The sequence below is a fragment of the Mobula hypostoma genome, chromosome 13 (genome assembly GCF_963921235.1).
Source record: "Mobula hypostoma chromosome 13, sMobHyp1.1, whole genome shotgun sequence".
NCBI classification, from domain to species: Eukaryota; Metazoa; Chordata; class Chondrichthyes; order Myliobatiformes; family Myliobatidae; genus Mobula; species Mobula hypostoma.
Window position 1 is genome coordinate 19,877,263 of NC_086109.1, and position 26,710 is coordinate 19,903,972.

Sequence of the window (26,710 nt, forward strand, 5' to 3'; positions counted from 1 at the left end):
TCCAGTCAGACAGGCAACCATCTACTGCTACTTTCAGGCTTCACCCACAAAGTCAATGTCTAATCCAATTTACTACCTCATCTTGAAAGCCAAGTGACTGAACCTTCCTGAACAATCTCCCATGCGAGACCTTGTCAAATGCCTTGCAAAAGTGCACGTAGACAACATCCACTGCCTTGTCTTCATCCACTTTCCTGGTAACTTAATCAAAAAAATTGATTAAACATGAACTACCACGCATGAAACCATGCTGACTAGCCTCAATCAGTCCATGTCTATCTAAAGGTGAAGCTGGGTGGCAGTGTTAGCTGTGAGGAGGATGCTAAGGGGATGCAGGGTGACTTGGATAGGTTGGGTGAGTGGGCAAATTCATGGCAGATGCAATTTAATGTGGATAAATGTGAAGTTATCCACTTTGGTGGCAAAAATAGGAAAACAGATTATTATTTGAATGGTGGCCGATTAGGAAAAGGGGAGGTGCAACGAGACCTGGGTGTCATTATACACCAGTCATTGAAAGTGGGCATGCAGGTACAGCAGGCAGTGAAAAAGGCGAATGGTATGCTGGCATTTATAGCGAGAGGATTCGAGTACAGGAGCAGGGAGGTACTACTGCAGTTGTACAAGGCCTTGGTGAGACCACACCTGGAGTATTGTGTGCAGTTTTGGTCCCCTAATCTGAGGAAAGACATCCTTGCCATAGAGGGAGTACAAAGGAGGTTCACCAGATTGATTCCTGGGATGGCAGGACTTTCATATGAAGAAAGACTGGATGAACTGGGCTTGTACTCGTTGGAATTTAGAAAATTGAGGGGGGATCTGATTGAAACGTATAAAATCCTAAAGGGATTGGACAGGCTAGATGCAGGAAGATTGTTCCCGATGTTGGGGAAGTCCAGAACAAGGGGCCACAGTTTGAGGATAGAGGGGAAGCCTTTTAGGACCGAGATTAGGAAAAACTTCTTCACACAGAGAGTGGTGAATCTGTGGAATTCTCTGCCACAGGAAACAGTTGAGGCCAGTTCATTGGCTATATTTAAGAGGGAGTTAGATATGGCCCTTGTGGCTACGGGGGTCAGGGGGTATGGAGGGAAGGCTGGGGCAGGGTTCTGAGTTGGATGATCAGCCTTGATCATAATAAATGGCGGTGCAGGCTCGAAGGGCCGAATGGCCTACTCCTGCGCCTATTTTCTATGTTTCTAAATATATATCCAATGCCTTAGAATACCTTCCAACAACTTTCACTCTACTGATGTCAGGCTCATCGGTCTGGTTTATTTTTAAGAGCTTTTCTTAAACAGTGGAACAACATTGACTTATCTTTCAATCCTCTGGTACCACACATGTCATGTAGAAATTCTACTTTCTCCAAATGCTGAGGTTTGTTGAACCCTAGAAGTTTGTTTGTTTTTTCTTCTAAAAACTGCCCACCAACTTTATATTTTCTTACTGAAAGGTAAGACAGATACCAAAACAGATGAAGGCAAAACCTTTATTGCAGTAGTTTAGCTGCAGTACAAAAAAAGTTTTGCAAACAAAACTTAAAATTTATGGTTTGAACAGTTCCTTAAGATACACAGAGTTCATCTGGTAAGCTTTCAGCCAATCAGAATTTCTCTCCGAGCTTCCATAGTAAGGATAGCCAATTGCAGCATAGTAGCTCTGCCAGGAATGGTAATAAGCCTTCCAGTAATCATATGAATGTTCAGAATCAGCAGACCACAAGTGTCCACTTTCACTGTAAGGGAATGATGTGTCCTTGGTACTCGCCTCTGTGACATTAGGCACTTTGGCTGTTCTGGTTGGTCCAAACTCGGATTCACCTTTCGATTTTTTCATATCACCCTTCAGGGACCAACCTTCAGGGCTGGTGCCTTTATGTCCCAACCCTCTATCACATTTAAGCTGCTTCTTGGAAGGTATGTTGGAGAATGAATCAGAACATACACGATCTGGAAACCCATCTTGCCCACCATATGGTTGGAAGGATGGAACACTCTTCTGGTTTGGGTGGAGTGACTTCAGTGTCATGGGACTCCGGTCTTCCTGGGAGACTTGTGCAACCATGGGCACCTCAGCCTCAGTGGACAATTCCCTGCTGCTGGTCCTGCTTCTTGTGGAGGGGCTTCGACTGGAACTGGAATCACTGAGCTCGTGCCTATCCAACACAGATGACTCAGTCCATTTTTGAGAGTTATGCAAATTTAACATATCCTTCTTACTTAAAAACAGCTTACTGTTCTGCTCACGAGACATCTGTTCCGTGGACAACAGCTCAGGGCCTCCCAACTCTTCACCTTCGTTGAGCGATTTCTCCTTCAGAACACCAGGGAAACCCATCCACTGTCGTACTATTTCTACCGGGTTCTCATTCCGCTCAGTGAGAAAGCTCTCATAGCCTTTCACAATTTCTAAGAAACTCAACAACCTCTTCTCACGCTTCACTCTTCTTTTAAACAACGTTAAGGGTGCGATTTTTGGAAGTGATTCTTGTAAAACCTTCTTTTCTTGAAGTGTGATGCTGGGCGTTTTAGTTAATGACTGGAGCCCCTCACAGGACAGAGTGTCACAGAGATTTGACTGCACTTTCGCTTTGATGTCCTTGTCAGGTACATAACCACTGCTGACTTCTGGAGTCCTGAGTAGACGCTGATGTTCTTTCTCAGTTGGAATCTTTTTTGATTTCTGAACCTTTCTGCTTGCAAGCTTCTTTCCAGTAAGTTCAACTGTGGACAGTGGCGAGGGATCTGGGTCCATGGCCTGATGCTCTGCAGTGACTGAAGGCTCTACTTTTAAAGATGGTGTTGTGGTTTCAAGGGTTGAATTCTCAGCCTCTTGCGCACTATCATTCATGTCCCAGTCAATCGGCTCTTCCAGTAATCCTGATGGAATCGGATCTGTTTAAAAAAAAAACAAAAAATTGTCAAGATTTTGCACTGCCCTGGTAAATACCCAAGGCTTGTGTTCCGGAAGCTTCATCATGGGGAGCAGAGTGCTCAGCAAATATGGTAGTGGAGTCCAATTATACAACGTCCACACAATCATCAAAAGGAAATAATAGAATATTAATATGCATGATATCCCAGGTGAACTGGTGGAAATGGATTAATTTCAGTTAACTCAATTCCACCAATTAACATGGGATGGAATTCTATTTACATAAGGTTAACTTTGGGATAAATTCTATTCACATATATTGGTCGGGAGTTGGACGATGCAACCCAATGGTGATAAAATAAAAAAGGTAACAAATACCCATACAAGGTATCAAGGTACGGTACAAATAGAAGAAAACTGGGGAAGCAATGCAATGTTTTCTTTGGGAAAGAAAGCCTCACAGCACACGGGAGGATGGTGGTGGTGGGGGGTGATGAAATGGGGCAAAGGGAGCAGACCAATTAGTCAAGATAAAGTGCATTGTCCTCATCTGTAAAGTACAACTGAAAAGCAGATGTTAAATTTGTAGAAAATTGCGATTGAATCAGAATGCCAGAAACTCACACAACTAGGATGGTAGTGTGGACTGTAGAAGGTGTGCAATGGGAATGTGGAGAATAGATTATAGGGAAAAAAAATTCAGTGGGAGAATGAGATTTGCATAGTCTCTGAGTTGAATGGACTACTTCTGTGCCATAAATTATGGAAAAATTCATATTCTAGGGCCCTCACCTAGAAACCCAAGAGTGATCAGACAGAGCCCTTTATATAATGAAAGGGGTTTTAAAGTATTGACTGTAGAAGGTGGTAGCCTTATCTACACATTTCCAGAGAAGGCTTCCAGGCTACTCAAAAGGACTGGAAGCATAACTAAGTGATACTGGTCACGAGGAGCCATAAATTCAGGTGTGCGCAAGGGACCATAAATGGATTTCACCTACATTAGTATATTAATATCTAATTAATAGAAGTTATTACTTAAAAGTAGCTTTCAGAACCGCACAAGGTATCAATTCTTGGTATTTGCAAAACAAAATTAAGTTACTCTGAGTAATATTCTAAGAGATCAGTTTATAAACTTTGGTTTATCCCTTATTTATGCATCCAGAAATCTCATGCAACTGGCAAGCATTTCTAAGAATATTAAGCAATTTCATAAGAATTTTTCAAACTCAAATGTATTTGCTGTGGTGGAGTCCAATGCAATTTTATTCATAGGTTGTCTCCCATCAGCCTTCAGCAAGGCAGCCCCCCCTCAGTCCCTTGTGTTTTTAAGCGGTGACTGGGTCCAAATGTATTCCATAAGATGTACTATATTTTTCCCATCAATCCACACTGTCATAAAATATTCTGTAGATCTTATTTCACTTCTGCAAAGTAACTGAAAAGATGCTCATTTACATTTATATACAAGCGTAGTGAAGTTGTCTGATTTGCAGCAAAATTCTCTGAAGATTTGGCGCTATAGTTTTTGCAGCATTTTATATTATTTTAAGGTGAAACAGTACTAAAGCATTGCGATGTAAAACGTTATTTAAAGTGGCAAGATGACAAAAATTCACAATTTAAGGTTCATGTATAGAATAATAGCGTGTGAACGTACAGTAGTTTTTTTGAGCAATTCTCATGCAACTGAAATCAGAAGCACAGTCTGCTTAACAGAAAATGTTAGTACAGGTGTCCCCCGCTTTTCGAACGTTTGCTTTACGACACCTCGCTGTTACGAAAGACCTACATTAGTTGCCTGTTTTCACCAACAGATTGCATCACCTCTGATCTGGGCCGCCATTTACGTGCTGGGCGGCACCTAATTAATTAGCTTGTTTATTTCGGCTTTTTTCTTAAAGGTGTGCTGGGTGCGTCCCAGCTACCGCTGCACCACTGTATGCTTCGCGGATCAGTATCGGTCCACGGCCCAGAGGTCAGGGACCAATGCACTACCCCAACCTCCGACAACTCAGCCTAACACACCATCATCAGTGTGTTCGGCGCTGTCTTCCTGATTCCGGAAAGTGATACTACACTGTACATACATTATTTCCACTTTATACAGGCTGTGTATTTTTATGCGTTATTTGGTATGGTTTGGCAGCTTCATAGCTTAAAGGTTACTGGAGAGAGTGTTTCTGCCGAGAGCATTTGCGTGAGATTTTCACTACAGTGGACAGTGCGGCAATGATTGTAGAAAAGTATTTCTACTTTATATAGACTGTGTATTTATCATATCATTACTGCTTTTACTATATGTTACTGTTATTTTAGGTTTTATGTGTTATTTGGCATGATTTGGTAGGTTATTTTTTGGGTTGCGAACACTCACAAATTTTTCCCATATAAATAAATGGTAATTGCTTCTTCACTTTACAACATTCCGACTTACGAACCATTTCACAGGAACGCTCTACCTTCGGATGGCAGGGGAAACCTGTACAGACATGAATAATCAAATGGACATCAAAACAGGATCTTCACTTACCAGGAAGAGGCAAAAGCTGAAGATTACAACGCTGTGCTATCAATCCCAACTCATTCTCCTCTTCACCACGACAACAGTATGTCACAGCTATACCCTGAGTGCCTGAATAAACATCAAAAGAAAATTAAAATTGAAGAGTTTCTCCTGGTGTTTTCATTAAATGCAATTTCGCCTCATAATTTTTGCTTCCATTTTTCAAAAGGAATAGATAAGGATACATGATAAAATTAACTGGTGTCAAGTAGCCTGTTTGTAATCATAGCGCCATTTGTAAACGTGAAGTACAAGATCATGCAAATAGAAAGGCTTCAAATTTTAGTTCAATACCTAGAGCACACACTCGCCACCAGGCACTTCCCTGCAGAGCATGGTTACCTGACTCAAGTCTGAGAGGACCCAACGATGTGACAGGTTCAGTTCAGGTATGAAGAAAATGCATATCTTTTGTGCGCAAGTCAGACTGGTTCCATACAGTATTTTCACAGGCATGATTCATATACCTGAAGTACAGTAAGTTAGCACCTGCATATCATAAAATGTAGTAAGTTTTTATGATGAAAACCAATCTCCAGGTGCAGAAAGTCAGGTAAAAAACCTAAAGCTCCATTTTCTATTTAGGGATTTGCCTCAGGTTCTCTCCTCCGGTTACTGTTCTTTTACATACAGGGAAACCATAATCCAACACCACCTGTGATATTTGAGCAAGATAGCTATTGAGATAGCTTAAAATGTTACTTCTCAACGTGCCCCCAAGTCAGCAGTATTTTAATGACTACAATTTACTCAATATTTATGACTACTTGACTAACCCCACGCCAGCTTCCAGCAAAGTCATCGCACTCGCATTCCTCCTTCCTCATTTCTCTGCAATCCTGCAACTATCACATATATATTAATCCTTTTGGTTCTTTGGCCACATATCTTCACTAGTGTGCAGTTGTGGTTGTACAGCTATTGGGAGGATTTCAATAAAGTGAAAAGGGTGCAAAAAAGATTCACGAGTGTGTCACCAGAGGGCTGGAGTTAGAAGAGGTTCGATGGGTTGGGATTTTGTTTTCCACCTCAAGGGTAGGAATTTAAGGAGTGATTTTATAGATATATAAAATCATGAGGAATGGTTCAGAAGGGATACAAGACAAAGGGTCCATTTCTGTGCCATAAACTTCTATAACTAAGCTATACTGGACAGTAGGCAATTCATCTATTAACACACCCTTATATATGGGAGGAACTTGAAAAGCATACAGTAGAAGGGGCAATGCACTAATCATGCTGCCCATTCCCCAAACCCTATTTTCTTTATTTTAAATAAAATGTTTTCAACTTTTTTGCTTGCTTATCTGTACTAGACACCTTTGAGTATAAACTACAGCAAGGGAGATACCAGTAGGAGCACAGACTTTTTTCAAACAAGAGAAAATCTATAAATGCTGGAAATCCAAGCAACACATACACAAAATGCTGGAAGAACTCAGCAAACCAGGCAGCATCTACAAAAAAAGAGCACAGTCGACATTTTGGACTAAGACCCTTCAGCAGGTGACCCTTCCATAGATGCTGCCTGGCCTACTGAGCTCAACCAGCATTTTGTGTTTGCAGACTTTTTTTTTTGGCTTTAAAACTAGTAATCAGAATGTCCCCTTAATTCATCATTTCAGAAGACCCTAAACCAGTTTACAGCTAGATTTTCATGATCCACCCCAATTTTGCAATTTCAGAAAGTTACAGCTAATCTACGTGAAGAAGTGAAAAATACAAGCAAACATCAATAGAAAGGCATGCAGACAGTTCTACTACTTGCATTAAAACTAGTGTATAACCCAACTGGGGTAAATCATACCAAACCGGCCAGCTCTTCCAATTCGATGCATATATGTCTCCCAGTCTTGAGGAATATCAAGGTTAACAACTAAATTTACTTTTTCTGCATCAATTCCTCTGGATGTCTGGAAAAAGTACAATAAGGAAACATTAATACATTTGTAAAATACTGTTTGGTGCTATAAAATTAAAAAACCCATACTGAGCAAGTCAGATGACATTCATATGACAAGGGCATTTCCAGAAAGGATGGTGTTTATAATCCCCCCGGCATCCTTACAGTTCATGTTCAGTATTATCTTTTTTTACTTAATTGAACAATTTGGAGTTTTTTTTTGCACATTGGTTATTAGTCAGTCTATGTATAGATTTATTGTAAATTCTGTTCTATTTCTTTATTTTCCTCGAAATGCCTGCAAGAAAGTGAACCTTAATGATCTATGTGATAACATACATGTACTTTGATAATAAATCTTACATTATTAAGAACCTTACAGCCTCTAAAAAAGACAAGAAACAGCATGCAAATGCTGGAAATCTGGAGCAACATAGAAAAATCTTCCTCACATTCATGGTCCTATCTAAAACTCGCTTAATGTATTTGCCTCTACCACAGCATATTTCAGGCATCCACCACTCGAGTAATAAACTTCCTCTTCACATCTCCTTTGAACCTACCCCCTCTTACCTTCAGCGCATGCCCTCTGGTATCAGGCATTTCAACCCTGGGAAAAAGATACTCCCTGTCTACTTTACATATAAACAACTATCAGATCTCCCCTCAGCCTCTGCTGCTCCAAAGAAAACAGCCAAAGTTTGTCCAGCCTCTCAGGATAGCACATGCCCTCAAAAATCAAGCAGCATCCTGGTAAACCTCTTCTGCACCCTCTCCAAAGCCTTAACATCCTTCCTATAGCCAGTATGAAATACTCCAAATGTGACCTAACCAGAGTTTTGCAACATAACCTCTTGACTTTTAAACTCAATGCCTCAACTAAAAGCAAGCATTCCACAGGTCTTCTTAACCACCCTATTGACCTGTGTAGCTACTTTAATGGAGCTATGAACTTAGATCCCAAGATCTGTCTGCTCAGCAACATTGTTAAGGGTCTTACCCTCAACAGTGTACTTACTCCTTGTATTTGCTCTAGCAAGGTGCAACACCTCACATTTATCTGGATTAAATTCCACTTGCCATTTGTCTGCCCATATCTGAAACTGATCTATATCGTTCTGTATTCTTTGTCAGTCTTCTACACTATTCACAACTCTACCAATCTTGGTATCATCCACAAATTTACTAACCCACCCATCTACATTTTCATCCAGGTCATTTATATACAACCCAAACAGTAGAGGTCCCAGCACAGATTCCTGTCGAACACCACTAATTACAGACCTCAAGCATAAATAATCCCTTCAACCACTACCCTGTCTCCTATGCACATACCAGTTCTGAACCTTCTGCAGCATTTTGTGCAACTTCTGAGAAGGGACTGAGTACTTTAAAGGCAGACTTTTGGAGAGAAAAAAAATCAAGGGACATTAGGATCAAGTAGGAGAGTGAATTTCAGAATTAGATAAAAAAAACTTTACAAAATGGAGGAGGTCATTTTTGTTTCTTATGCATTTTAATCTCTGGTATCCAGGATATGAAGGCACTCTTTCAAGGATTACTATGGGTAGGAACTTCCAGGATTTTAACCCACCAACAATAAATGAACAAACATCTAACAAGGATCAGATGCATCTTGGTAGTGCTGTTCACATACACCCCCGACCTTGATCTTGAAGGCTTTGTTGTACCAGTGCTGGAACAAATGAGCATTTAAAGATGGTAGTACTAGGATCCAGGGGGCAGGGAGGAGAGTTAGACAAGGTCAACTTTCTGAAATAGTAGTTTATTTAAAGCCAGCTGTGCCCAAAATGTCATAAGTAAAGTTCCATGGAGCAGTTCTCTCACATAAGCTTCTTCCCTTCCACCCACAAAATTCTTCTGCCGAAACAGCCGAAAAGAATAAAATGATTTTTAGTGCAATAAATACTAGTGTAACCACTAGCCACCACTAGAGGATGTTCATGAGCTTTGTAAACATGGTTCAATGAGAGAAGCCAGTTTGTGTTCCACAACTAATGAACAGTTTGACCTGCTGAGTCCTGCTACCAAGTTCATATTCAAAGTTCACCCTTGACCAAAATACCTGCAGGCCTCAACAATCAGCGTATTGTTTTTGTTTGGAGTGCAAATCATTTTCTGATGTTCAACATAGAACAATGTAAAGAATTCTCTGCCAAGATGGACATTTAAAAAAATTAATTACAGTAATTCCAGAGGAACTGGGAAATCACCAATATCTGTCCTTCAGTCAACAATAATATGGCCACTACAAAAATTTGAGACCTCTCTGAACAGAAATTGACTGCCATATTTCTTAATAGAGAACTGACTATACATCATAAAAGAACTCCCCAAGACAGTAAAATGCACAGTACAGAGAGCATTTTCAGTCCTAAGTTGTGTGGCAACAAGTGATAAATCTAGGAGTAATACTTGATACATGCAGAGAAAGAATAATACTTCTAATACAAGTTAACAAAGTTCTGGTTAACATTCCAACAGGTAGCCAAGACAATGCATTTGTAGGATTAATACCTAAAGAAAGCAGAATGACCAACAATGATATGTAAATGGATATCAGATTCAGAATATGCCTCAGTGCAAAAACAGGCACAAAGAGGTTTATTCTTAATTATATCTACGCCAGTGAGAACTTTATACTAGTTTTGGCTTTGCAAGTGTGCACTATTTCCTGAAAGAAATAGCAGAAAAAGCTCCTGAGAATTCAAGCAGGCTAGGACTTCTTGGAGAATAGGAGACTGATGGGTCACCTCAGAGGTTTTTAAAATCATAAGGGGCATAGATAGTATGAAGGCAGTCTTTTTCCCAAGAAAAGGGAACCAAAAATGAGAGGGCATTGGTTTAAGGTGAGAGCAGATTTAAAAAGAACCAGAGGAACAAGTTTGATGCTGAAAGTGGTGTATATATGGAACAGATTACCAGAAGCAGGTACAATGATAGCATTTAAAAGACACTTCAACAGGTACGTGGGATAAGGGATATGGATGAAAAGCAAATGCAATAGTTCAGATTGACATCTAAGTCAAGTTGGGCAGAAGGCCCATTTTTGTGCTATATCACTCTAGAGAGGATTATGAGAAACAGTACTTATTCACTCTGGTTCGAACTTCCACATTCAACCTAACTCCCCAGTACCTTGGGACTGTAACAGAGTGAACACAGCAGCTACTAAGCAGACCACAGCCGAGATGCTCATAGTTTAATCAGTTAAATTAATCTAATAGCTTTTAGAATAATAAGTGCCAATTTAGTGAGACTCAGTCACTGGTAGTAGGACGTGTCCCTGTCACAAGCCTAGCTTCTTGATAATCTAGAAAACTCACCAGGTCAGTTGAAATGAGGACCCGACACTTAAACTGCTTTAGTTTAGACATTGCTTCAAGGCGCTGGTTCTGGTTCATACTACCTAATAAAAGCAAAATAAAAACTGGATGAATGCAAAGTAGCATTGAGCTGTGGATCAATGAATTGTATTTATCAATACATTTACTGCATTACAACTTACCTGCATTCTTATTATGCCCTTCCAATAAATGCATGTCAATCAGATTAACTAAAATTCAATAATTCAACCAAGCTATACACAGTATTAACTTACATTAGTCTGAACAGCACATACAGAGCAGGTGACATCTTATTTCAGTATCAATGAAGAATATCCCATCCTGGATATTAACTCCCTGGTGAAAAACACATGGGCACAGGGCAAGGACGTGCCCCAATTCAAACTATGATTTTACCCACCAATGAACATAGCTTTAAACAGTTAATGATCCTTAACATAATTTTCCATTGTACCAGAATACTCCCTCCTTTCCTCTTGAAGTTGCCAAAATTTCAGGAACAGCAAATCAGATGGGGGCTTTGAATTTTGATTCATTTTCCAACTGGCAAATTTTGGAATAAACTAATTACATATACTTACACCACAGCTCACCCACCTGAAATACAGACTGCAGGAAGCCCTCTTAAGGTGAGAATGTCTGCAAGACGCTGGGCTCTATTCAAACATGAAAACAAAAAAAAAAAATCATTAACATGTTTAAAAAGATCTTGTAGTAATATCTGAATTAAGGCACAGAAGTACTATTAGACTGATTGTACAAATAGTTTTAATTTTGAAAGCACAATGAAAACTAAGGCAAAACTGCGAATTACATCAAAAATAAAGTATATATAAACACATTGGATGGGGTATGAAAAGCAACAAGACAGAATAAAACTTAATATAGACCCCACAGAGCATGGATGTTCCCATTCAAATATGGCTACAGATTCCTCTCCCACAAAACATTCTCCCTTAAAGCACAATCTGCAATATCCTTTCATATAACCTACTTCTCAGCTACATACCAAGCCTTGAATGTTAGCCAAACATCCAAATCTGGCCACAGCAAAACTCCAATGATCTGCAATCCAACAATTCATAAATCTGTTGGTTCTACACCAAGCTCATGAAGTAATGTTTGCTGTAGTCCTACTCAGCAGGGCCTTGGCTCTAACACTCCCTTCCCCCTTTCACTCACCTCAGCACCTGCTCCCATACTGCTCTTCCCTTTCATCAGGGTCTCTGGTTTCGTTTTTTTTCTTTCAATCACTCAGACTACAGCTTCCATGTTTACTTGCAACACAGCAAACCCCACTTCCTCACGCACCTTGTAAAACGGTAAGAGCTCTGTATCTTGTGATACCTTTAAAACTTACCTAATCCAATGTGAAATTTAAACAAATTTAAAAATGCGTGGAGTCTAGAATAGTCTAGAAAATCTCCTAGTTCAGCATTAATAAAGTGTTAAATTTTGGATTACTGAGGTTTTATTATACCAAAAGTTATTTTAATTCAAACTTAAGTAAAAAAAAATTATCAAAGAACATCTGACTTACTTAAATAACCTGACACAAATTTGTATCTCCCACTCAGTAATGTGGGAGGAGAAAAAAGGGTTATAGAGTCTGCTCCGCCATTCAGTAGGATCACACAGAAGAATGAATAATGAAGGAATAGTCCATTTGTATACATGACAGTACCACACAAAGAGGATGATCAAACACATTCACTTACCTACTGTGAAGATTCGAGAAGACAAGGGCCTGATTGAAGGGGACCTTGCTAAACAAATCTAGTAAATGTTGTACTTTTTCCTCAAATATCTTGTGTGGAAGCGGGTAGAAGTTTACAACCTTATAAAACTGCTTCAACCCTGTTGGGATAGAAATGTTAATCAGGATTAAAGCAAATGCCATCTTACTTCAATGTGGCCACATAAAAAAAGTGACTGGATCCAGAGCATTAGCAAAAATACAAGTTAAACTTAAATAAACAAGAATGATTGATGTACAATTGTCTGAAGTATTCTTAATTCATCGCTTCAATGTGCTCTGCTCACTTATCTCTAAGCACCAGCACTGACCCCAGTGTTTTACAGCTCCAGATGCTTTGCTCAGCCAAAACCCAATCTCAGAAGGCAAAATATTAAGAGACTGAAAAAGACTTCAGATAAGACTAAACTACATCAGTACGCAAGTAATTTTCTTCCAGTGTGCTCTTGAGTTACAGAGTGAAATACAAAAGAAATGACAAATGCTTAGAGCCACTCCTTTAACATTGTGCCCAAAGTAGGTATCACTTAGTTAACCTATGAATGAAATAACATGGCATTATAAATGGAGTAATTATTTAATGGCTGGAATAATAATTTAATAGCATCATATACAAACACTGCAGGAGACCTTGGTGCTGGGTAATTGGCACTTACAGAAAGAAGTGGATCAATTATTTCAGTTTTGGAATTTAGCAGCATGCGGCACCTTCCAGAAACCCTGCCAAAGGGCAACTAAAGTTGAGAAAAACAATTTTGTGAATTAACTATTGGCAACTAGAGGGACTCGTAGAACTATTTCAGGACACAAACCTGTCATCAGACTATAGGAAAACAATGGGTGAGAGATTAAGAAACACACTTGCAATGCTTTTGTCATACAAGTGGAAAATCCAACAACTTGACTTGTGACAAATCACATTTAAATGTTACCCATGAAATGAGGGACTGTTATGCAAAAGGCTCTTTAATCTGCTTCATCTGGTCTCCTATCCCCTTCCACAAAAACCACACTCAAAGTAGGCAACTTCCGGTAACATAGACAAGAGTACAAGGCTAAAGAATATGAAAATGAAAAATGTAACTTTTCCATCACTTCCAAGTGGGCTGATATTTTGGTGCGGTGTTGGACTGATTACTGCATTCTCAGAAGAGAGACATTAAAGACATGTCCTTCTTATCTGCTGCAGTTGCTGCTAATAATCTCATGGCATTAATCAGAGCAGAGGTGGGAGTTTGTTCCCTATCACAGCCTACATTCCACCACGACAACTAAAATAGGAACGGCAATTAACACTACATTCCTTTTGTGGAAAGTCTGTTATATACACTAAATTAGAGGCATTCACGAAATTCACAAAATAATTCATTAGGCAGCGAAATGTCAATTCAGCGATATGGTAATGTGATGAATAAATTCAATTTGGAAAGGTTCATTTTCCACCAACTCAGTAACATGGGACTTAAAAATCATCACCCCATATGTCAAATGCTAAGAATCTGTTAGGTCCTTTAAGCACCCTAACACTCTGGCTTTCAGACCTAATACATCATTGACAGATAGCCAATGAAAGTCTTTGGATACTCCCCTGCAGTTATGGCTTCTCTCCATTCATGGTCCCTGATGAAACCAAACCAGATAAATGGAATTTTGAAAAAACAGATGAAATGATTCGATGGAACTGGCTCAAAGGTTAACAGTCTGAGCATATACACACTTCAGATGAGCAGTGATTTCTCTGCTGCTCAGCTTGTGCATCAACATCCCCCCACCCCAAGAATTAATGCTAAGGGCAATCAGCGTGAAAGATGCTGAGTAAAGTTACACTGGTTCAACACCCTTTAAACATTATTTTAATATTTGTATGATGTCTCAATTCATTCTGTAGCCAAGAAAATTTGCTGGCATGAATTTGCCATTTCAGAAACTGTTGAGTTGAATCTAAACTGCCACCCAGGACTGGAGTAAGTAAAAGGCAGAAGTGCTGTATTCATTCCAACAACAGGGAGCTGGAGAGAACAAGAAGAAATGCCACAGTAGGATGCTGATCCATCACTGAGCTATTTTCCCTTGTATTAAGCTTGGAATTCCAAACTTCACACCGGTTGCTTTCTACTGAATTCATTACACCTCAAGCCATTTAAAAAAACAAAGAAAACTCACCGATGAGAGCTGGATCTGTGGGATTCAGTCTGACGAAACTGGGATCCCTCATGTACCTCATCAAGTGTTTGGCCAGTGACTCTGGGTAAGTTGCAGACAATGCCAACATCTGTTTGTTTGGTGGCAGTGAGGAATAAATCCAACTGCACAGAAACAGAAACAAAATGCTCAACGACCTTTCTGATGCAGAGCCATAACTCAATGCACTCCATCCTCCACCCCCAGCCCAGAATAATACTATGATGGGTATGGCTTGCAACTTAGGCACATTGACAGTTATCTCAATAAAATTAAACCTTAACTGAGAAGTGAATAACATTTAAACTTATGCTGTAGGAGTGTACTGGCAGTCAAGAAGTAATTCAAATTATATTTCATTATGCATATTAAAAGGAGTTTAATATTATTTTATCAAGAAAATCTGCAGAAGGTGGAATCTAAGCAACACACAAAATGCTAGAGGAGCTCAGCAGGCCAGGCAGCATCTATGGAAAAGAGTAAACAGTCGACATTTCAGGCCAAGACCCTTCATCATGAAACCTGCAGACATTGCAAGTGCATACCTGGCAGGTGATCTAAATCCCAAGGTGAGGATGCCTCACCAATGAAAAAGATAAAAATTTAGCTTAGTCAAACTTGCCCTGATATGCATGCCTCCTCCCTCTCCCAACCTGTTCCCACCATTCTCTTCATCGGCCCCAATTGCCCAGGCAAGTGGATGATCCCGAGGCTTCTATCAGCAGTCCTAGAGTTGGCCTCTGGCTGGTAATTTTGAAGCACGTCTAAAACTAGCTTCCTGAAGTGGCAGTGGTGATCAGGAAACCATAATGTAGGAATGCCTGGGGCAAAGACCAGACTTTACACATCCAGTAGACAAATACAACTGTCACCTGTACAAATCCCAGGCTGTTCATCAGCATGCATGCTCAAATATTTGAATTAATATTAGAGCTAAAAACACAGCAATGCTCCAGTGGCAGTTGATGTAGAACCACTTAATCAGGTTATAAGCCTTCAGAAATGTCATCACCAGCACTGTCACTCTTCAGTAAAGTAAAGCATGTGTGCTTAGGACATATGGCTTCATTTGTAGAGGATCTCCACTGTTGAAGTTAAACAGCTTTTTTTCAAACATTCACTTAAGTCTAATCAAGCAGCAACCAACCTGTGTAAACAAGTATGTGTGTGTAAAAAGAGACGTGTAGTTTCTGTGGCTTCGAGACAACACAGCTGATAACAGTAGCAACCCCAATAAGCCAATGCTGGAGGCAGAAGCTGGGAATAGTCTGGAGAACTGTAATTAATGGATTTGATGGAGCACCAGGGCATGACTGAAACAGAACAGCTGGTCTGACTAGTTGAATGTGAAAATCTGCTAGATTTTAATCCAATTAATTCAGACTACTTTCTAGCTAAGAACTGACAAATGTATTGGCGCTCAAACTAAAGGCATTAGCTTCTATAAGAGGACAGAAACCAAGTCTTGCAGACACAAGAGAATGCACTCATTAATGGCTGGCACAGAACCCAACAGGTCCGCGGCCAATTCCTGAACTGAACCATGAAAGAGTTGTCCAATTAGTCCTTCCACATTCCTCTTTACCCATGCTATGTTTCACATGCTCATGAGATCTTTTGAAAATTATTTTTGAATAAATCTTTAGGACAGAGCATCATAAACACAATGACTGATAGTGCAAGACGAAGAAATAGTCACACAGGAATTGTTTGTGAAATCCAAGCAGACCTGACATTCATTGGTACAGTACGAGTGTTTAAAAATCAGGGCAGCATTCCAGCAGGTAAAAAAATTTAAAGGAAAGTATCTTAGAAAAGATTTGAAAGAGTAACACACATGGCATTTTCTGTCAGATAAAAAGAACATCAGTATAAAATTAGAAAAATTACTTTGGAGTTAGGAAAACAGGTTATCTTTTCTTCCCCTTCCCACCACACAAAAAAAATTAGAACCTGGACCTCCAGGATACTTTAGAGCAGAGGTTCCCAACCTTTTTTTATGCCCTGGACCAATACCATTAAACAAGGTGTCCATGGATCCTGGGTTAGGACCCCTTCTCTCAAGGCTAGAAACAAATATTTTAATTAAGAGGTCAAAGGATTTCTGTTGGATAATGGCATTGAAGGATACAATAGAAAAATGGAGGCAAGCTACAAAATACTGGTCTGTCAATAGTCCTGATGAAGGGTTTCGGTCAGAAACATCGACTGTTTACTCTTTTCCGCAGATGCTGTCTGGCCTGTGGAGTTCCTCCAACATTTTGTGTGTGTTGCTCTGTCAACAGTAGTATAGGTACAACAGATTGGATGGCCAGACCTAGTGCATAGGTATCACTGTTGTACATCCTGCATATGAAGTCCACAATCACCATGGTCATTTGGTCAAGGCACAAGGGGGAGAAATAATTTCTGCAGAGTTCTTACTCCTGAATTACAAGACCAGGGGTACAATTCCCATCCCAGGAAAATAAGCACAAGAGCCTGGGCTGATGCTCATAGAACAGAACTGGTCAAATGGTGAATTGCTGGAGGAGAAAATCTTTCATGGGAGGTTTGTGGTGCCTTGTTTGTAGCATTCTTGCCTCAAAGGTAGAGCTTCTGGGTTTGAATCCCACTAAAAAGATACCAGTACAGAACTCTGCACAACAATCAGCTAGTGGTAGTTGAATTTGTCTGCAATGCCGCTTAAATGGGTTGCAAGCTGTTAGCCACTGGGATGGGTACAAGATGCCATGGCACACATTTGAAGAAGGCTGTGTCCAGTGCTCACGATAGGGCCTCCTCTACATTGGTGAGAGCCATCATAAATTGGGGGATGCTACATTGAACGTCTCCACTCCATCTGCCAAAAGCAGAACTTCCCAGTGGCCAAACACTTTAATTCCGATTTACAATCCTGTTCCAGTTAAAAAAAATCTCCTCCCCCCCCCCTTCTATTCCCCACTCTGGCCTCATCCCTTCTTACCCTTCTATCCATCACCTTCTAGCTATCCTCCTACCCCTCCCCACATCTTTTTATTCCGTCATCATCTTCTTCCTTTCCAGTCCTAACCGGCCCAAAATGTCGACTGCTTGTTCATTTCCATAGATGCTGCCTGATCTGCTGAGCTCCTCCAGCATTTTGTGTATTGCTTTAGATTTCCAGCATCTGCAGAATCCCTCTTGTTAATGAAGAGGATTGCTAGTTTGTGGGAACTGGTCATCTGATTCAGCAGAATGCTCAGCTGCCATGCTAACTTTCTGAACGATGTGCTCTACATTGTGATTTCAATGTTTGTCCCTCAATTCTGACTTTATTTTTGATAAATTCCCAATTTACTTGCCGAAAACAATGCAGTTGATTTAGGTAAATTGGAGGGAGGATGAAGTCTCCCCTAAGACACCTCTCCCACCTGAAAGAGTGGGAAAGTAGACCCACTCGCAACATTCAAGTACCATGATGAGTAGCTGAATCACTAAGGTACAGAAGCTATGGACTGAATGCTGATAAATGGGACCGGTACAAATATGTACTTGTGGACAAAATGGGCCAAAAGGGTCTGTTTAGAGTCAGAATAGCACAGCACAGAAACAGACCCTTCGAGTTCATGCTGAAACCTTAAACCACCTAGTCCCATCGAATCACACAGAAACCAGAGCCCTCCATATCCCTACTATCCATGTACCTATCCAAACTTCTCTTAAATGTTGAAATCGAGCTTGCATGCACTACTTGTGCTGACAGCTCATTCCACACTCTCACAGCCTCTGAGTGAACAAGTTTCCCCTCATGTTCCCCTTAAACTCCTGACCTTTCACCCTTAACGCATGACCTCTGATCGTAGTCACACCCAATCTCAGTGGAAAAAGCCTGTATTAACCCTATCTACACCCCTCAATTTTGTATACCACAATGCAACATGACAAACTTAAAGGGGGAGAATTACCTCGAAGATAGAAGGTGACCGGAATTCCCTGAGGAGACAGAACCTAAGCAATGTTAAATTGGTAGCATTTTAAATTGTCCGATGTGTGCAGTAAGAATTGTGATTTGCTGCAGGTCTACAAGCTGAAAGGTGGAATTAGCATCTTTTTGAAACACAATGTGTTGAATTATTCCCTTCTGTCAATGACTCTACCCGATTCACGCCATGTCCTTATTTTCCTCTCCCATTTTTTTTTAAAGCTATGGACATACAAGTTCCATTTGCTACTAAGAAAAGTTCTTTTGCACCATTTTTATTCAGTTATGTGTGCTTAAAAGCAAAACACTTCTAAAAAACACAAAAGATTCTGCAGATGCTAGAAGTTCAGATGAACACAAAATGCTGAGGAACTCAGCAGATCAGGCAGCATTTACGGAAATGAATAAACACTTGACGTTTCGGGTGGAAACCCTCCATCAGGACCGGAAAGGAAGGGGGAAGATGCCAGAATAAAAGATGGGCGGGGAGGGGGAGTTGGGGAGAGAGGAAGGAGGACAAGCTAGGGAGTGATAGATGAAGCCTGGTGGGTAGGAAAGAAAGATAAGAAGGAATCTGATAGGAAAGGAAAGTGGAGAAAGGAAAAGAGCGGCACCTGAGGGAGGTGATAGCAGGCAAGGAGAAGAGTGGGAAATAAGAGGCCAGAGTGGGGAATAGAAGAAGAAGGAAAGGTGAGGGAATAAAACTCACCAAAAGAAATCAATATCCATGCCATCAGGTTAGAGGTTACCTATACGGTATATAAGGTGATGCTCCTCCGACCTGAGGGTGGCGTCATCATAGCAGAGAAGGCCATAGAATGACAGCTGGGAACAGGGATAGGAATTGGAATTAAAATAGTTGGCCCCCGGGAAATGCTGCAATTCGGCTTTTGGGGGACAAAGCGGACGTTCCAACAAAGGGTCTCGGCCTGAAACGTCGACTGCGCCTCTTCCTATAGATGCTGCCTGGCCTGCTGCGTTCACCAGCAACTTTGATGTATGTTGCCCCAATTTATAATGTGTTTCTCCAATACAGAGGACACTGCACAGGAGCACTGGATACAACAGACAAGCCCAAAAGATTCACAGGTAAAGTGTTGCCTCACCTGGAAGGCTTGTTTGTGGTCCTGAATGGAGGTGAATGGGCAGGTGTAGCATTTCTGTCGCTTGCAGGGATACATACTAAGGGGGAGATCAGTGGGGAGGGACAAATGGAAAGGGAATCATGGAGGGAGAGATCCCTGTGGAAAGTGGAGAGTGGAGGAGGGGTGGAAAGATGTGTTTGGTGGTAGGATCCCACTGAAGACAACAGAAGCTGTAGAGAATGATGCATTGGATATGAAGGCTCTTGGGGTGGTAGATGAGGACAAGAGAAACGCTGTCCAGGAAATGGAGATACAGGCAAAGGCAGCATCAAAGGTGGTGTAAGGTTGTTTTTGGTGTTGTGACCAAAGGTGACCAATCATCTACAGGATGAACTGCCAACTTCATCAGTATCAATTAAACCACTAACTTCAAAAGCAAAAACTTTAAGAATATTTGTAACCTCAGAGAGGCAGTACCAACTCACTTGATTTGTTCCTGGAAGCTGCCCTCCTCTAACAACTTATCTGCTTCATCCAGCACAAACAGGCGTATACTGGCTGTTGGCAGAAAGCCGATCTCAATCAGCTGCTTAATGCGACCTGCATCAAGGAAAGTAATTCACCTGTAAATATGGGGATCACTCCAAATTGGAAGCTGCTTGCAAGTGTTAAAACATGTTAGCAACAAAACCCACTTCCCACCTTCCCATTAGGAAATAACTGAGTCAAGTAAAAGTAGTGAAAACAGAGCATTCATAATCTGAGTGAATCGATGAGGTAGTTCAAGTAACCTTCTGCTGCTACTCCCTTAGACACTAGAGCATCCAAATATTCAGACTGAGCTGCTATCACACATCAGCTGTTCCAATTATCTTCAAGGGCACAGTGCACATTCCACTGTAAAGATTTTAGCATCACAGGCTGACACTCCCAGTGCAGTACTGAGGGTACTGTCAGAGTGCCACCTTTGGGGATAAAAATGTTAAACTGAGGCCAGAACTACCCTCTAAGATGAGGGACTTTTCCTACGGTCATGAACACAGAATGCTTCAATAATATTGCAACCATCATACTCTGTTGAATGCAAAATGACATATAAACAGGCAACACAAAAAGTGACAATAAAATTCTTCAATGTCACAAAGCTTTCTTTTAAAAAAGGTAATGAGTCATGAGTTCATAAAGGGCACTATTACTCTAATATTGCACAATGACTTGACTTGGCCTACAAGGCTCAGAACCCACACTTTGTGGAAAAATCAAATAAGCTTTTACTTGATTTTTAAATAAGCTTTTTAAAAACGCAAACACGAGGAAATCTGCCGTTGCTGGAATTTCAAGCAACACAAAAGTTGCTGGTGAATGCAGCAGGCCAGGCAGCATCTCTAGGAAGAGGTACAGTTGACGTTTCGGGCCGAGACCCTTCGTCTGGACTAACTGAAGAGTTAGTAAGAGATTTGGAAGTGGGAGGGGGAGGGGGAGATCCAAAATGATAGGAGAAGACAGGAGGGGGAGGGATGGAACCAAGAGCTGGACAGTTGATTGGCAAAAGGGATACGAGAGGATCATGGGACAGGAGGCCTAGGGAGAAAGGGGGAGGGGAGAAGCCCAGAGGATGGGCAAGGAGTATAGTGAGAGGGACAGAGGGAGAAAAAGGAGAGAGAGAGAGAGAGAGAAATATATATATAATAAATAAATAACGGATGGGGTACAAGGAGGAGGTGGGGCATTAACGGAAGTCAGAGAAGTCAATGTTCATGCCATCAGGTTGGAGGTTAGAGAAGTCAATTCCCATTCTGATATGTCTATCCACGGCCTCCTCTACTGTCAAGATGAAGCCACACTCAGGTTGGAGGAACTACACCTTATATTCCGTCCGGGTAGCCTCCAACCTGATGGCATGAACATTGACTTCTCTAACTTCCGTTAATGCCCCACCTCCCCCTCGTAGCCCATCCGTTATTTATTTATTATATATATATTTCTCTCTCTCTCCTTTTTCTCCCTCTGTCCCTCTCACTATACTCCTTGCCCATCCTCTGGGCTTCTCTGCTCCCCCTTTCTTTCTCCCTAGGCCTCCCGTCCCATGATCCTCTCATATCCCTTTTGCCAATCACCTGTCCAGTTCTTGGCTCCATCCCTCCCCCTCCTGTCTTCTCCTACCATTTTGGCTTTCCCCCTCCCCCTCTCAAATCTCTTACTTGCTCTTTTTTCAGTTAGTCCTGACAAAGGGTCTCAGACCGAAACGCCGACTGTACCTCTTCCAGAGATGCTGCCTGGCCTGCTGCATGGCTTGCTGCGTTCACCAGCATTTTTATGTGTGAAACTTTTACTTTTCCTCATTTTAAAGTATCCTTGCTGATCTGTTCTCAGTTCTGCAAGGTTCCGCTCACCTGGAGATCCAACTGCAATGTGGCATTTTTTAAGACGAACTTTGTCTAGGTTCAGTGGAGTCCCTCCGATGAAAACGTGGCATTCTAGACCCTCCATTTTAATGCCAATAGCTGTAATGACTGAATGGATCTGCACAGCAATTTCCCTTGTGGGTGCCAGAACAAGGACCTGCAAGCAACAGAAAATGGGAAAGAAATTAAACTACCAAGAATCAAAAAGGCTAAAAGAAAGTAAATACAAATATGTAGATCCAGAATCCAGAAAAGCAGGAAAGCAATTCACGCCTTGCTTATTAAAGCTTCCGGCATTTAGATGACTCCTTAAACCCATGACCCCCATCACTCTTAGGTGAACTAAAAGATATCCCAAAAGCGATATAATTATTTTTAAACCTAATACAAGCACAAGAGATTCTACAGATGTTGGAAATCCAGAGCAACACACACAAAATGCTGAAGGAACTCAGCTGGTCCAGAAGCATCTATGGAAATTAATAAACAGTCAACATTTCGTGCCAAGACCCTTCATCAGGATTGCAAAGGAGAGGGCAAGAAGCCAGAATAAAAAGGCCTAATAGAATTTGTACGGACAGGTCAATAATCAGAAAGTAGAGACTTGAGTTAACTGATTGAGGACCAGAAAGAGGAAAAATGTTTTCACCCTGAGGGAAAGATCTGGAACTCGCTACGTGAGAAGGTAATGAAGGCGAAAACGCTTAAAAGTTACCCAAGACCCATTTGAAGAGTCATAAGCTGAAATGTTCTGTATAGGAAGCTGGGAATAACCAAAATAGCTCTTTCTGGGCAAGATACCTTCTAACTGTAAATTTCTATCTATGATTATCACATTACTCCATAGAAAATGGTTTTGCCTACTGCCCAACTCCCAATACCAAGCAAACCTTTGAGGCAATATTGCAGTTACTTTCGTGGTAATTTTGTAGTCACACAATCCTTATTATTCTCACCATTGTCTGAAATATACAAATGTTAATCTCTGCACATTTTCGGCAAACACCAACCTGTGTTGCTGGATTCTCCAGGATTAGGGAGTCTAGTGCAATAGTGGAAAATACACAGGTTTTCCCTGTTCCAGACTTGGCTTGCACAATCAGATCTGAAAGAGATAAAGCACAAATAACAGAACTGCCTTGCTCAGAATTGCCCCAAAGTATAAACCACTACACACTCACTCAAAAAGTTCAACAGCAGGTACATTTGATCTCACAACCCTTTCAAAATATCGGTATCAAATCAAATTTCATTGATTGCAATATGACTGAATGCTCTACAATACTCAATATCCTATGGCTCCCACTACTGTCAACAAGCCCAAACCAGCAATATCCAGGACATCATTGTTAGAGTCATAGAAAAGTACAGCACAGAAATAAGCCCTTCAGCCCATCTAGTCCATGCCAAACCATTTAAACTTCATATTCCCATGCACCCAACCATACCCCCACCATCCACGTACCTATCAAAACTTCTGTTAAACGTTGAAATCAAGCTCGCATGCACTACTTGCGCTGGCAGCTCATTCCACACACTCACTACTCTGGGTGAAAAAGTTTCCCCTCATGTTCCCTGTAAACTTTTCACCTTTCACTGTTAACCTATGACCTCTAGTTGTAGTCCCACCTAACCTCAGTGGAAAAAGCCCACTTACATTTACCCTATCATACCCCTCATAATTTTGTATATCTTTATCAAATTTCACCTCAGTCTTCTATGTTCCAAAGAATAAAGTCCTAATCTATTTAATCTTTCCTTACAAGTCAGGTCCTCCAGACCCAACAATATCCTTGTAATTTTTTTCTGTACTACTTCAACCTTATTTACATCTTTTCTGTGGGTAGGTGACCAAAACTGTATACAGTACTCCAAATGAGGCCTCAGCAGTGTCTTACACGTAGCTTATCAGCGGTGTAGTGGCATCAGCACCGGACTTTGAGGCAAATAGGCCCGGGTTAGAATCCGGCTGGCCCCTGCACGCTTTCCATCCGTGCTAGGTTGAGCGTTGAGCTAGCAACTCGGCCTCCGTTTAAAAAAGCCAAATGCTAAGGAAGCGGCAAAAAGTGTCGCCCAATGCATGAAAAAAGGAACATCTTATACAATTTCAACATAACATCCCAAGGACTCCTTTCACAAGCCAGAAAATGACAAAAATTATCCTGTGCAAATTTAAATCCCCCCCCCCACCCAAGTGAGGATGTACCACCCATGCTATTCACTTTTAGTCAGTTATTCAGATAGTCTGAACACAGGTCCTCAGCATTGAGTCCTTGCTGATCAGCCAGTACAGAACTTTAATACCAGTTAACCTCTAGCCTATTTTATTCTCCCCCATTTCCCATCAACTCTTCTCCCCCAACGGGTCAAGGGGTTATCTGCACACCCAGGGTAAATTACAGTGTAACCTATACAACTGTAACCGACCAACACACACATCTTAAAGCAAATGGAGCACAGAGTCACAGAGAATGCACAAACTCCATACAGGTAGATTTAGAGGAGAGGATCAAACCCACATCACCCAAGCTGCGAGCCACAGTACCAGCGACCAATGCTTGATCCTGACCTCCAGCAGTGTCTGTGCAGTTTGTGCATTCTCCCCGTGACACCTTGGATCTCCCCTTCATGCTCTGGTTCCTTGTCTCATGATGTAGTAGTATTGGTGGTAGTATTGTGGGAAGAGTACTTTGCAGGGAAATTTAGTGGGGAGATGGGACTGTCCTGTGAACCAGTACAAATACAGACAAATGGGCTCCTTCTAAGTCATAAGATGAAACATGGGCCCCTCATAAAAGCCATTCCTCTTTTCTACAATCAGAAAGACCCTTCAAAACTACTGATTTCCTTTAATCAATACTCCCTCCATGCTGCTACACCAGTTTAAAAATGTTAATTACGTCCATATTTGTAATCTACTTTGCAAATAAACACCTTTACCAATCTTGCTGCAGCATAAACCCAAATCATCTGTACTCTCTCACCTCCTGCTTTCTCTCCCTAATCATAACCTCACCACCCAGTCCCTTCACACAACCACCCCAGGCATTATTTCCTCCCTCCCACCAACAACCTTTTCTTCAAACATCCACTCCCAGAGCATCCATTCTCTCAACTACCCCCTCCCCACCACATCAACTCTTCAACCACAACAAGCCAACCTCTTAACTCCACCACTGAACATACCCCCTAAGATCACAGTCCCCACCTCCCCGCCCCACACGACAGTCCTCCATCCAACCCCCCCTCCTCAGCCCACGATCCAGTTCCCAGTCTGCCTCTTCCATCCTATATCTCCTCCTTCCTTTCCTCCCCCCACCACACACAACCCTTCTCCTCAACCCCACCCTCCCCCAATTATCTCTCTCTCCCGATTCCAGCCCTCAGCCCCACACCTCCAGGTCCTCCCACCACCCTGGTTCCCCTAACCCCACTTTATCTTCCCCAATCCCAGTTCCCCTATGCACCTTCTCTCCCTCCCCCAGCTTCCTAGTACCACAGCCCACCTTCACCCAGTTCCCCTCCCATCTCTCTCACCGAGCCCACATCGCCCCAGCGGGATGGCTTTCAGCTGGATGGGAGAAGGCCGCTCGAAGCCGGCTTCCTTCAGCCCCTCCAGCACGGGCTGCGTCAAGAGCAGAGCTTCAAAGTCCACCCGCTCGCCCTCGGCCAACAAGACGTCCCCGGTGCGCGACCGCTGATCGATGCGATGAGCCGCACGGCCCCCGGCCAGCGCCATGTCAGCTCAGAACCGGGCACCGCCGCGCTCACAGCTAAATCTCGCGAGATCCTCGCCCTCCCGGAGCTGAAATCACGAGAAATCTCACGATAGTCTCAAGGCCCGCCTGCTCCAAGTGTCAATCACCTCCGTCCCCATTCATTCAGAATTTGGGTAAATGCTGGGTGGTTGGTGTTGTGCTTGATATTGATGTAGTTCACAATAAAAAGCAATGCATTTAACAGGGCTGGTGTTTTGGGAATTGTCACGTGTACAGTAAAAAGCGTGTCTTGCGTACTGTTCATACAGATCAGATTTACACAAGGTAAAACTAACAAGAATGCGGAATAAAGTGTGACAGCTGCAGAGAAAATGCAGTGTAGGTAGACAATAAGACACAAGATCATAACGATGTCAGGTCAAACGTACTCAGTGAAGATTCCATTCTAATATCCAGCTTGAGCTTAAAAATAAAAAACAGAAAATGCTGGAAAGACTTAACAGGTCTATGAAAGACGAACAACAAACATTTCACTGCCTCTGGTTTGTGACGGGAAAACTAACGTGGAAAACAGAGTAGAAAAGCACAGAATCCACCATTAATGTCTTCAGCCGCACATTCGGTGTTTTAGAAACAGCACCTTCCCCTCCGACATCAGCTTTCTGAACGGACTATGAACCCATTGTAATTTATAGTCTATTTTCTGTACTGCGCTGTACTACTGTCACAAAGCAACACATTTCATGACATAGGTCAGTGATAATAATTCTGATTCTGATCGCCCGTGGCCTTTTCTCTCCAATATGGTTAGCCAAAGGCCGTGTCCTTGTGCTGCCCTGCAGCAACTCTTGACATGTCTGACCCTGCACCCAAAGAGGCAACCCTCCCATCCTGCAGTCTCATT

General features: G+C 41.7%; 1 protein-coding gene across 1 annotated transcript; it reads right to left on the reverse strand.

Moving 5' to 3' along the window:
* Positions 1-1,505: 1,505 nt before the first annotated feature.
* On the reverse strand, positions 1,506-25,865 carry ddx20 (DEAD (Asp-Glu-Ala-Asp) box polypeptide 20). The gene is made up of 11 exons (XM_063066444.1): positions 25,625-25,865; positions 23,098-23,192; positions 22,076-22,244; positions 20,168-20,282; positions 14,637-14,779; positions 12,436-12,574; positions 11,315-11,373; positions 10,697-10,779; positions 7,254-7,359; positions 5,414-5,515; positions 1,506-2,897 (listed from the first exon to the last, which is right to left on the reverse strand). The coding sequence occupies exons 1-11, from the start codon at positions 25,824-25,826 to the stop codon at positions 1,549-1,551; spliced, it is 2,562 nt and encodes an 853-aa protein (XP_062922514.1). The 5' UTR covers positions 25,827-25,865; the 3' UTR covers positions 1,506-1,548.
* Between the last annotated feature and the right edge of the window lie 845 nt (positions 25,866-26,710).

Bases quoted from the DNA above. Each gene is read 5' to 3' on its own strand.
- ddx20 (XM_063066444.1), bottom strand. From the start codon at position 25,826: ATGGCGCTGGCCGGGGGCCGTGCGGCTCATCGCATCGATCAGCGGTCG. The intron at 14,780-20,167 runs GTGAGTTGGTAC...GTTTCTGTGCAG, and splicing joins AGCTTCCAGGAACAAATCAA to TTGGATTTATTCCTCACTGC. The intron at 7,360-10,696 runs GTGAGTTTTCTA...TACTTTTTCCAG, and splicing joins TCCTCATTTCAACTGACCTG to ACATCCAGAGGAATTGATGC.